General features: G+C 38.7%; 1 protein-coding gene across 1 annotated transcript in view; it reads right to left on the bottom strand.

Annotated features, from left to right (window-relative positions):
* The window catches only part of SEC24D (SEC24 homolog D, COPII component), a 73,903-nt gene that overhangs the window by 31,378 nt on the left and 28,873 nt on the right, over positions 1 to 13,652 (bottom strand). Inside the window, exon 9 of the mRNA XM_088132919.1 lies at positions 669 to 807. Coding sequence (XP_087989045.1) covers positions 669 to 807 — 139 coding nt within the window. The remainder of the gene's footprint in view (positions 1 to 668; positions 808 to 13,652) is intronic.

The raw sequence follows: 13,652 nt of genomic DNA, 5'->3' as shown, positions 1-13,652 counted from the left end.
TTTTGATCTTTAAAGCCCTTTATGGCATAGGACCGGGTTACCTGAGGCACCGCCTCTCCCCAATTACAACTGCCTGTCCCATCAGGTCTGGCAGAGAAGGCATGCTGTGGGTCCCATCTGCCAGAGAATTACATTTGGCGAGTCCCAGGAGGTGGGCCTTCTCTGCTGTGGCGCCCGCCTTGTGGAATCTTCCTTTCCCAGAAGTGCGATTAGCTCCATCCTTCTTAACATTCCACAAGTCCCTCAAGACCTGGCTATGTGATCAGGCCTGGGGGTCCCAGGGGACTGGGGAGATTTTGCAATGGCTCCTTTATTAATTTTATCCCCTCCTGTTTTGTGTGCTTTTATAGTTTTTTATTTGAAATTGTTTTTATGTATTTATTCTTTTTAATTGTTGTACACCGCCCAGAGTCACTTTGTGTGAGATGGGCAGCTATATAAATACGATAGATAGATAGATAGATAGATAGATAGATAGATAGATAGATAGATAGATAGATAGATAGATAGATAGATAGATAGATAGATAGATAGATATCCATTTGGAATAAAGTGAAAGAAAAATCTTCTAGTTTTCTTCTTTCTAATTAACCTAAATATTTCAACATTTGTTTGGAGAATGAGTCCTTTCTCATTTCAAAAACAACAAGAAAACCAGTGCTACTTACCATCATTCATGCAGTTACAAAACCCACACTGATATTTTCTTCCTCCCTCAATGAACTGCATAAAGGGACACATGTAAGCTTTGCACCGATTGCATCGAATTGGTCCGGTCTCCCCATGGTTTACCAGATAAAGTGGGGTCTGCAGACAATTAAAAAAAAAATGGTAATGCAAATTCAACAGGTCAGTGTACCAGCTATATATAGTTATATCTGAAGGGTTGTTGCTTTCATATTCCTGTGAGGGAGTTTTTAAACCACCAGTTTTCTTAATGAATCCTGAATCCTGAATCCTGAACCACTTTTAATGTTTTGCAATTTACAGTACTGTTCTTGTTGCTTCATGGAATTCATATGAAATATAAGCGAAGATCAGCTTGTATCAATACTCCACAATGGAAAAGTAGCTTTAAAAAAGCATGCATTATCCTTAATGTATGTGAGCCAGTTTGGTGAAGTGGATGAGGCATCAGGCTGGAAACTGGGAGACCGTGAGTTCTAGTCTCACCTAGACAGAAAGCCAGCTGGGTGACCATGAGCCAGTCACCCTCTCTCAGCCCTAGGAAAGAGGCAATGGCAAACCACTTCTGAAAAACCTTGCCAAGAAAACTGCAGGGACTTGTCCAGGCAGCCTCCAAGAATCGGACACAACTGAACGGATTAAAAAAACAAACTAGCTTATTAATCATACATCACTCAAGCTTTTCTTATGGGAGAGTTGATTACAAATCTTTCCCACTAAAATGAATGGCATGTGAAAGTACCTAATTTTGGGCTGGATTATATCTACTGTAAACAAAAATTAAAGCAACTAATTGTATATTATTGCATAGTATAACACAGTGATAACATTTATTCGGAAATACTGTAATTACTATTGTAATGACAACATTTCTTCTGCGCAATGTACTTATGAATATATAAATATTTTCTTTATATGATCCTTAGCACATCTCTCACACACACACATACACACACACATTGAACAGTAAAATCTCATTTCAATAGACTAATTTGGGGAAGAGAATGTTCATTATTCAGAAATGTCTGATGAACTGAAGAGTTCAGTATCAAAGGGATGTGTATCATTTGTATAATGAAGTCATTATGCAAAGGACCACAGCATGTGAAACTCAAGTCTCTGATATCTGATAAATCAAAGTTTCACTGAACATATTGAATAATATGCTAGACTGCAGATTGCAGTTTCAGACTCATAGTCTACTTCCCCATGAATAAGAAATGGCTCTTGCTCACATACAGAGTCAAACCTCTCTATTAAAGATAGAAAAAGGTAGTATTTTTCAGACAGAAGTCTATAGGGAAAGCCTAGTAAAGAATAAGGTTTTCCCATCTCCCTCGAACCTCTGATTCACTTTTTGGAACTTTCAAGAACCTGGAAAAGTAACTGAAGAACATTTGCTTCAGGAAGACTTTTGTTTCCGCAGAAATAGATAAAAATGTAGAGCCAGGAATTTGCACTGGGTTGTTGTATTTCTGTTTTCTGTGTTGTGCTAAGTCTTACGTTCTTCATCTCTCTGTACAAGTTATGGAACTGAGTGTTTGATGTCAGCCTTCAATCAAATCTCAGGCAATGTTCTTGAAGATTTTTTTCCCCTTTAGAAACATGTGATCTGTAATAATATTTGGAACTTTCTTCCCATTCTGTTTGAATAATTTGGGCAATGGGGGTCTCCATTTGTAACTGACAGCCCCTCAGTGTAGTCCAGATACCACAAGAAATGCTAGAATTTTATTTTATTGATAAAGGCTATAATAACATAATCTTATCTTTCTTCAATCTTATACCAAAAAGAGAGCCGGGATGAGGCAATCCTGAGTTTCTTCCTCATGCCTTCCTGTTTTTCTGGGTTAGGTTCACATCTTCCCAATAGCTGCTGCATATTTTCTTCAAGATCCCCACGGTCTGCCTCTACACCAGCAGACTAGTACCATTTTGTGATCTGCTCAAGTATTTATTTTCCTTTTGTAACTAACTTGCAAGCTACTCATATCATAATCTAGGCCAGCATATAAGTGTCTTCTTCCACACCGAAAGTTTGCATTTTAATATTTAAAGTTACAACTTGTTTTTACATTTTCTTTTTAAATATAATTGGATGTTGTTTATCATCCATGAGATTGGTTTATCTCCTATAAAAGAGGAGGGAAGGCTGAATATTCTATTAACCATCTTTATGCTACTCAGCCAGGAGCCGCACTGTTGACATTCTTTATTTTTTCCTCATTTAACCTGTTAATCACTAGAAATGCAACACTCTTCTCTATGAAGGAATGTGTGTCTCTCACACAGCAGTGTTAGGGTGTGGGCACCAAGTGAGGTGCCCCCAATGGACAACTGAGGCAGCAGCAACTACCAAGCTGCTATCCCAAAGCAGGAGGTATAATCATTTTTCTATCACCTTGAATAGTCAGTTTTGAACGTTTTCTACTTCACGTCATATCCAATTTAACAAAAGAGAGAAGCATGCATAATCCCTTCCACTGAATCTCACAGGTTAAGGAATAAAGTCTTCTAAACTCAGCAAGAATTATTTTGAAGAAAAATACATGGAACTGGACTGTTTGGGCAGGATTGCATCCAATAAGCCAGTAGTTTGGTCACCGCATATTAAATGGTGTTGTCATTAACACAATTATTTATATGTTCTTATGCACATATATTATTTAATCTATCTTTTCTTTCAAAATCAAATTGTTTTGCATTGAAACAAGGCTATGTTAAGAAAAGTAATTTATCTTCTAAGAATTATTTCCTCAAATTAGCAAACTCAAAAAAAAAATGCTCATAAAAGTCACTCATTGACGTTAACAGGCTACAGATATATTAACCCATTTGCTTGTATCTAATATATTACTAGAGACAGATTTAGTAAAATCAAAACAAAACAGATTTTTCTAATGTTTTCTTATTAGAGGTGGAAAGTTTATCTTTCTACTCATTCTGATGCTCATAAAAAACTCAGGTTAGCAATGTATCATTTTAGTCTTACATTAAATGTTTTTAAGAATGGTTTTGCATTTTTAATTGTCAGCAGTACTGAACTAAAATACTTATTGCAAAGAAATAGTATAATTGAAATATAATAAAAATAATACTTTGGGGGGGAAACCCTGTTATATTACCATGATCAGAACTATCACTTCATCAACTATTTTATTTAGTTTATATATGCAAATATATGCAAATTACCTAAAATGCCACCAATTGTAGTAATCATTTATTCCAAGAACAATAAATGTCAAAGGAAATGCATATTTTTAAAAGACTGCTTTCTCTGGTATTCTCCTATTCATATCAAATCCACATTTTATAAAGAGTTACCATAGTTGTTAGGGGAAATTCTTATAGCCTGAAAGCTTCTTTGATGTCATTCCTTTTTTCATTTTAAATGAGGGCTGTTTACTATCATCTTCCCAATAATATCACTTATTTAAATCTGTGGCCATTCATTTCCTAAACATGATCATGACTTCATTTCAAAGTCAGAACAACACAGATCTTGGTGTTTTATGCCTGATCTAACATAAGACTTATATGCACTAATTTTATTATTATTTTTAAATGTAGTATTTCATTTCATTTATCTAATATAAAACTGAGAAGCTCATCCGAGTATGATGATTTCAGCTATTATTGTCCACAGTCAGAAAAGACAAAATGTCAGCTTTGCAAAACCCTTCTTTATGTTCACACTGTCTGTAGGGGTCACTGTGCCCAAAGAGATACAGTACTCATAATATGCAACAGGCTTGTGCGAATTGCAATATCAGTAGAGTTGCAGTAAATGCTAAAATACAAATCTAATGAGTCTGAGAAAGACCAAACAAATGTTATTAATTTGTCTTATAATGAAATAATGTGCTAATGTTAGTCACTGAAAAAAGGGCACTGAGAATCAATATTAATAAACCCAGTTTGTTCCTAACAATGACTAAAAATGTTAACAAGACAACTGGCAATAAAATACTATGATGTACAAAGTTACTACCCCAGATTCTCTATTGGGCATGTGTGATTTCTGTAGACTACTTTTAAAGTGTGGGTGATGTTCTTTTTCATAAAATTATTTAGTCATCCCATATTTTGACACATTAATTAGAATGATCTAGTAGAAACACATATTTTGTTATCTCTGGGGCAAAAAAGTAGTATTTGATTCTTGACCCAGCAAGAAGTGAACTGAACTTATTTTAAATGTATTATTTATCAGATATCACTCTTTTTGGTAGAGTCGTATTAGCTATCTTAGATCCATCAGATAACTGGAATTTGAGACTTCTTTTCTACTGTGGCTTTGCAGTAGCTGAATAAACAGAATGTGTATGTGTGTGTGTGTGTGTGTAAGCAAATCAAGTGATATTTGTGAAAATTATATCAGGAATTAGGTACTGTATGTAACATTATTTATACATATATATATATATATATATATATATATATACACACACACACACACACACACACATACAGACACACACACATATACACAGAGACCAACTGACTGACCAAACTGAGCACAGCCTGGATTACTACAGGAAACCCTACAACTCAATGGATCTGTGAATGCCTGGCACTATACGAAGTCAACAGGACATTAAGGACCTTCCTTCAAGGACTCAGTGGGACTGTGAAGGACAACACTGGAAGTCAACTCAAGACAGCTCACACAAGTAGCCATCAAGTGCGGCATATACCAAGGTGATGCACTGTCTGTGCTGTTGTTCTGCATAGGCTTGAACCCCCTCAGCCAGATAATCACAAGGACTGGATATGGATACGAGTTCAAGAGTGGAACGACCATCAGCCACCTCCTCTACATGGATGACATCAAGCTGTATGCTAAGAGTGAATGAGACATCAACTCGCTGTTCCACCCGACACAGATCTACAGTGAGGGCATTGGGATGTCATTCAGACTGGGGAAGTGTGGCCAGATGGTACTAAAGAAAGGGAAGGTAGTTAAGACTGATAGGGTGCACCTACCACTGGGCCACATAGAAGACATACAGACCAGCTACAAGTATCTTGGTATCCCATAATCACATGGGAACCACGAGGAGGAGTCAAGGAAGACAGCAACGTCCAAGTACCACCAAAGGATAAGACAGGTCCTGAAGAGAAAGCTCAATGGGAAGAACAAGATCCACACCATCAACGTGTATGCCCTACCAGTCATCAGATACCCTGCTGGTATAGTGAGCTGGCCAAAGGATGACATGGAAGCTGCCAGTGTGAAGACCTGAAAGCTCCTCACAATGTATGAGGTTTCCACTCCAAGTCCAACATCCAGAGACTGTACACCAGACAGAAAGAAGGCAGGCGGGGTCTGGTGAGTGTCAAGGCCACTGTCCTGGATGAAACCCAGAGCATCCAGGGGTACATCAGTAAGATGGAACCCAGAGATGAGCTTCTGAGAGAATGCCTGAGACAGCAGCAGACATGGGAGGCAGTTCAAGCAGAGGAAGTGCCATGGCAAGACAAAACCCTGCATCGGATGTACCACCGACAGATAGCTGAGGTGGCTGCCATGGGGAAATCCTACCAGTGGCTGGAAAGGGCTGGACTAAAAGACAACACTTAACAGCATAAGAACAGGCACTAAGCACCAGATCCATAGAAACACGGGTCTACCATACTAGACAGGACCCAAGGTGCAGACTGTGCAGAGATGCCTCAGAGACAGTCCAACACATAGTGGCAGGGTGTAAGATGCAGGCAGGAACAGCATACAGTGAACGGCACAACCAGGTAGCTGGCATTGTGTACAGGAACATCTGCACAGTGTATGGGCTAGTACCACCCCAGATGGGAGATTCGACAGAAGGTCGTGGAGAATAACAGGGCTAAGATCCTGTGGGACTTCCAGATTCAGATGGACAGGCAGGTATTGGCCAATCAACCAGACATCATGATAGTAGACAAGGATCAGAAGACAGCAGTGGTGATAGATGTAGTGGTGCAAAGTGACAGCAACATCAGGAAGAAGTATGAGAAGCTGGAGAAGTACCAGGGCCTGAAGGAGGAACTAGAGAGGATGTGGAAAGTAAAGGCCAAAATGATCCCAGTGGTGGTAGGAGCATTTGGGGCAGTGACTCCTAAGCTAGGACAGTGGCTCCAACAGATCCCAGGAACAACATCAGAGCTCTCTGTCCAGAAGAGTGAGGTGCTAGGAACAGCTAAGACTGTACAGAACCCTCAAACACCCAAGCCTCTGTTAGAGGACTCGAAATTGAGGAAGAAACATACCACCCACAGGGGTGAGAGAGGATTTTATTTATATATAAATACACACACACACATACATACACACAATATTTTAATATTATGTATGTATGTATGTATGTATGTATGTATAATAAGACCAGTGATGGTGCTATACACTATTAAAACAATTTCCTCCTACGAACAGTATGAATATGTTCCCTCTCAGCTTTTGTATCAGTCAACAGGTAATGAGGTACAAAGCTGGGCAGTCAACACATTTGCGGTTGTCAAGGAGTGCAATATTTACTGACATACCAAAATCAGAAAGGCAGAAAAAACAAGTTCCCTTGAAATCACACAACAAAGCCAAAAGAATCAAGACATTGTTTATTAACTAAATGTTGCTTTATAACAACATTCCATTACCAGTGACACCATCTTAACTGTGGTTACCTGCTATTAACTGCTACAAATTAATGCTAGAGGAGCCATATACATCGCTGAAATGTGAATGTATTGACAGTCATCTTTAGCAGTGACCTAGCTGTAGCATTCTGCCTACATTTGTAAGCTGCCCAGAGTCATCAAGGGGTCAGGCAGCATTGAAATTTATAAATAAATAAACAAATAAGTATGCCATTATTTTTTAAGATCTTTACAGTAAAACATCCAAATATAAATTCTGAATTTAGTAAGTTCTGGGTAACAGGCTGAAGTCATTAATGGCTGCTTTATCTTCTTGTGACAAAGTAAGGAACCCACTCAGTTCTAGTCAATAGCAACAGACTTATATCACAAGGCTGGTTTTTATGGGTAGATTGCTAATGCACAGTATATTATATGACCAAAAATTATACTGGCATTGGATGCAGCTTTCAAATTTAGTTCCCACAATTTGTGGCATGAAACACATGGAAAAATGGATAAGCACAAATAATCTTAGCCTAAACTTAAAAATAAAATCCCAGCCCTGTCTACAGGCATTATATAGCTTCAGCAATTCTGTCTGACTACACTGCTCATTTTAGTCTTTTCCTCATCTCTTCTCTGGAAATCATTAAGCATGGCCAAAGAATTCTACAAATTGCCCATATCACATTTACACAAAGTCCGTTTTCAACAACTATCCTTCATGTCCCACAAAATCTTATAGGGGTATATTAATTTTAAGGGTACTAGTTTTAGCTCAAGTCTCCCCCACCCAAAGTATGATATGTTTGGCATCTACAGCAGAGTCCCACACATTCTAATGACTGTAGCAACCAAGCAGGGAGTGAATAAATTAGAATGCCCATGACTCTCCTTGGCTCTGAAGTGCTGATTGTTATTTGGTAGTTGGGTGGTGCTGTTTATCAAGGGAAGGTCAGCAGTCAGGATTAACCAACGATAGAAGTACAAACATGAAATCAGAACACAACATGGTAATCAAGAACCTCTACTAGACAACGGGTCTCCAAAATGTCAGGCAGCAGAAGCAATCAGAACAGAGGAACTGGAAAGAGAAATTTAACAAGCTAATATGCAAAAGAGATGGGTAAATTGCCATAATATCAGAGCAGCAGTTTTAACTTTGTTGCTAGAAGGTCATGAAAATAATTGACCGCAAAATGCTTATTTTTTCATGTTAATCTTCTGCCTTTCATAGCTTTCACTTAGCACTGAACTGACATTTGGATTACTGACATTTAGAAGACCATACATAGAGCTAGTATCTGATGCATCTGGGTTTTGCTTTTTTTACAGATTGTTACCCAAGGTTCTTGAGAGCACTGGAAAATAAGTTTATAGTTTCTGCTAAAAGCACCATATTGGCTAATTTTCAAGAATGAAAGAAAAGGAAGGGGAAAGTTTTACTTGTTTCATTGATCCATTCTGGAAATCATTCTAGAGCCACTTTCAGACTAGAAATGGTATTTATAGCTTTAAAATTCTACTCAGTCACACAATCACATTCTCCTTTGTTCCTTGTTAGTTAAAAGAGGCCAGCAGTATGGTTTATGGAAGATGATTAAGATTTATCCAAGTCAAGCTGACAAGTCAAGTGTGAAGCGACAGAAAATCTGTGATTTACTGCCAAGCTCCGGTTGGGAACCTAACAGTGACAAGTTCTGACACCTGTGTTTTCTGCCCAGCAAAAGAGAGCAAACACAATGTATTTTTGCTCTCACTGGATATAACTACAGCGATTGGCAACTAACCATGCCAATTTACTGATAATTCAGACATATTATAAATTTCAACAGCAAGGTGACACTTAGTAGATCATCAAGACATTCTAGGGCCTGCATGAGACTTGTGAAATGCCCAGTCCTGCCATAACAGGGGGAGGGAATAATTAAAAAAAAAATTGATGGTTTTAAAAAAGGTATTATTTTCCAGAGAATCTATTTAAGTTTTATAGAAATTCATTAAAATAGCCCTTTAAGCCAAATTCTTGAAGTAGTGAGATTTAGGATAAAAATTTTAATGTGTACAGTATACATAAAATAATTCTCAAGGAGAATTTTCCTTTATTTAAACAACAACATTGTCATGAGTTCCTGAAAACCAACGCATTCAACTTTACTCAGACTCAATGAACTCTGCTTAAGAAACTGTACCACGTCCCTTAAGGCTGTAAGTCTTGAATTTATAATGATTACGATTACTCAGTTTGGCAACTAGAGAAGGGAACGCTGCTCCATTTCCACAGAGAGAAGCCAAGTTCCCTCCTGTTGACAGTGGCTAACCAGGCAATCAACAGAACTTCCTGCCAAGTCACTTGGAAATTCCCCACAGGAAGCTTTCTGGATCCATGAGATGCCTGGTACAGACCATCCAAATCAATCTATTCACCCTGTAAAAGTCTCAAGATGCAAAAAAATTATCTGACCAGGGCAAAGGGCTGGATGTTATACCCTCCATATCCAAATCATCCAATGATGATTTGTTCCAAGGCAAAGTCAGGGTCCAGTGTGTAGCCTTTACATGTGCCAGGCACAAGATTATTTAGGATCCATGGTCACCATGGAACCAAATTCTCCTAGATACAGCCCCCCAGTAAAATGGAGGCTGAAATCACCAACACCAATAGGCATAGGGACTCCAAACTCAGCCCTGAGAATTGGTCCGATAGCCAGGCAGGGACCACATTGGGTAGCAGAGCAGCTGTTATACCAGTAGGATCCATAATTCATCCCTGCAATTCAACTTAACATACAGGCTTTTACACCATGCTACTTGAAAACAGAGCCCCTGGCCACAGGCAAGGTATCTTTACAGATTAATGCCATCCCCCATCCCCAGCCTTTGTGCTGAGGCTGATGAAGGATCCAAAACCCAAGAGGGCAGATTTATGATAGGATGACATGTTGATCTTGCATAACCAGATTTTGGTAATACATTTCAGCTTCTCTTGCTCATCAACCACTAAGTCATGGATAAACAAGGCCTTATTACAAATGGACCTGGCATTTTTTCATCAAAAGTCTTTTATATCTATCTATCTATCTATCTATCTATCTATCTATCTATCTATCTATCCATCCATCCATCCATCCATCCATCCATCCATCCATCCATCCAGGGGTCTACCACACCACACTAGACAGGGCCCAAGGTGCAAACTATGCAGAGATGCCTCAGAGACACATAGTGGCAGGGTGTAACATTGGGGCTGTGACTCCTAAGCTGGGAGAGTGGCTCTAACAGATCCCAGGAATAACATCAATGCTCTCTGTCCAGAAGAGTGCGGTGCTAAGAACAGCTAAGATACTGCACAGAACCCTCAAACTCCCAGGCCTCTGGTAGAGGACTTGAGACTGAGGAAGACACATACCACCCACAGGGGTGAGAGGGGACTTTTTTATTATTATTATAGTAAAATCTAATACAGACTCAAAGAAAAAAGAGAATAGAGAGAAGGAATAAAAAGTGCAAGGAAAACAAAAGAAAAAAGAGAATAAAAATAAATAAATAGAAGTAAGAATATAATAAATAAATAGAAGAGAAATATATAAAGAATTGACTTCCAACCGGCATCACAAGTATAAACAAACTGAGTAATTCTTCACCCTTTCTAAAGTTTCAAACATTTATCTCTTCATCCCATATCCCATCTCTTATCTATAAACAAATCCATAAAGCATCATCTTTTCAGTCCTGGTGTCAGCAAAAAGTCCATAAAGGGTAGCCAGAAGTAATAACATATCTTATTTTAATCTTGATCAAATAAACCAACTTATATTCCTTCCTTTTACTTCTAACAGTCTTAATCTTTAGTTCATTCAAATATTGTCATAGGATTTGATTTCTCTTCATTTCTTCTTTGTCTCATTGCACAGAGTTCTTCAAGGCTTTATCAAGCCTCTTTTGTAAATCCAGTAGGAAAAAAAAATATCCACATCACTCTCTTGGTTTGTCATTTGTATTTCCCTTTTAAATTTTAAAGTCTCAGCCAGTTTCTTTTGTAGATCCAGTGAAATATCCTTTTCTAAATCATTCTCTTGGCCTGTCAGTTCTAAATCCACTTTTGATACCATCTTTATCTTGTCAGATAAAATTTGTTCTACATTTATCATTTCTTCAATAACATCTTTTGGACATAGTCTATCCACAGAAGCAGACATCATTACTGACACTGTTGATATTGTCGCTATTATTTTTTGATTCCATTCTTCAAAAGTCTCCTTCAATATTTTTATTGTCATAACCATCTTGTAGGCCTGTATATCTTTCCCCTACCTAAAATTTTTAGTCCCCTCTAGCATCCAGTTTTTGAAATAATGAAATTTATCTGTTATAACTTGTAAAAACCAAAACAGGATCTATGTCCCACAAGAAATTATTTGTACTTTATAATTAATTCCAAAATCTTATTGTAAAAGTTTCAATATTCCAATTTTATCTGGACTCGTAGTCCATTTAAAACTTTCTAGGATCAAAATCTTATTTAGGTTTTTGCTGTTTATTTCAGATTCTCTAAATTCTTAAGCTTATAATTAAAGTTTTCTTTTGTTCAGGATTGAAGGCAAACTCACTTGGCATTTTCAAACTTGTCATTCTGAAGGTCTCTAATAGCTCAGAAGTTGTTAATGAGAAATTTCCAAAAGTGATTAGAAAGTGTAATTGTATGTGGGAAAGATCTTGGGAGACAGGGCAAAGAGATGCTTCCTAGGGAATGGTCAGATAAGAGACAGCATAGCCCATAGCTGGATAGTGGGAAGGGGAAGAGGCTCAGAAGGGACCCTCCCTAGTTTCTCAGGCTGTAAAGGAGACAGCAGGAGAATTGTATTTTCAGACTTGCAAGATTCTGTTAATGTAGTTTTACAATAAAGCAGAATTAGCTTATCTGGTCATGTTTCCTGTCTGATCTACCTAGTAAGGCTGACAGAAAATGAGGTTTGTGAACTTAGTGTCCTTTAACGTCTCCACTGCAGTTGCGACCAAGATGGATAATCCCATCGTCAAACCTGCGGAAAACCGCTATCCTGTGGTCTCCTAGCAGAGAGCAGCCGTCTGCAGCACACATGCTCTACTCACCAGTTCCTTGGCCTTTGCCAGGGTCATTGGCTCCGCCTTCACAGAGCCATCTTCAGTTTTCCATACCTCCCCCAGAAGTCCGCATTTTTCATCAAAAGTCTAAGGCCAAAGTCACCAGCAACTTGACAATGAGGATCCAGGATTGGGGCCACCAGGTGGAAGTAGTAATTGACAGCAGATTGTTGAGCCTTCTTTCCCTGGAACAGCCTGCCTGGTACGCCCCACCCTATCTCCTTTGGCCCATAGTAACAGTGTCCCCAGTTACATGGAAACTATCACCAACATAATGCTACTGAATAGCAACAACACTTAAACAAGAATAGCAAAAATAATAACAAAAAATTAACAAAAAATAATAAAAATAAATCCATAACAACATCAATCCCAATCACAACTCCACAGTATCAAACAACCATCTATATACAGGCCAACATTCTGGCAAATCATTCATATTAGCCTTTCTCATTTTCTCCACATTTCACATAAACATAGACTTCCTTCTAATCCCCCAAGAACTCTAGATATCCTCTCACAGGGCCCACTAGTGGCAGTTCTCCTGAACTATGCTCTACTTTTAAATCAGGCTTTCTTCAGATACCCCCACAATAAGAAAGGTTTGCCCCAATCTGACCTCCAGGTGACAATGCCAGAATACCACTCTTTCTAGTGCTATCATCTCACCAACCTCGGGGGCTAAGACAGTAATGGGTCCCAGTAGGTAATACTGCTGATCCACACCCTTATATACTAGCCTTCACTGCTGGCATACCTACCCTCAGGGCCACCAGCCCAATCCTTACCATCCTCAAATCACATGGCTCAGCAGGCCAGGAAGAGGCAGCTCTCCTGGAGAGGTTCCCACAGTCAGTCTGAGTGAAGGGAAGACAAGAAGCCTTCACCTCTGACCTCCCACCCTACATTTAATTTCCAAGAGTTCCTGGTCCTTATCACTGCTACCTCCACTCCCATAAAACTTCTGAATCTGTTCAGATAGTACCATACTAGGTCAAGGAATAAAAATCCTAATTTCCAAACAGCCTCACAATTCATCCCAGATTTCCACAGTCCTGTCCAGCAGCTATCTTTCTCCCCAAATGTCCAGCAAATGCTATTTTAATCTATCTCTCACCATCAGTCCAATTTCAACTTCAACCAAGCCAACATACAATAATAGTAGCCATCAGATTATATCCTCCCTTCATGCTGCTGTCTCAAACCTGAGTAGAAGTCACATGTTG

The sequence above is a fragment of the Python bivittatus genome, unplaced genomic scaffold (genome assembly GCF_059951505.1).
Source record: "Python bivittatus isolate LINGU-HERP-01145 unplaced genomic scaffold, Pbiv_v1 ctg000070_np1212, whole genome shotgun sequence".
NCBI classification, from domain to species: domain Eukaryota; kingdom Metazoa; phylum Chordata; class Lepidosauria; order Squamata; family Pythonidae; genus Python; species Python bivittatus.
Note: the sequence above shows the minus strand (reverse complement) of the source record. Positions and strands in the feature narration are given on the sequence as shown.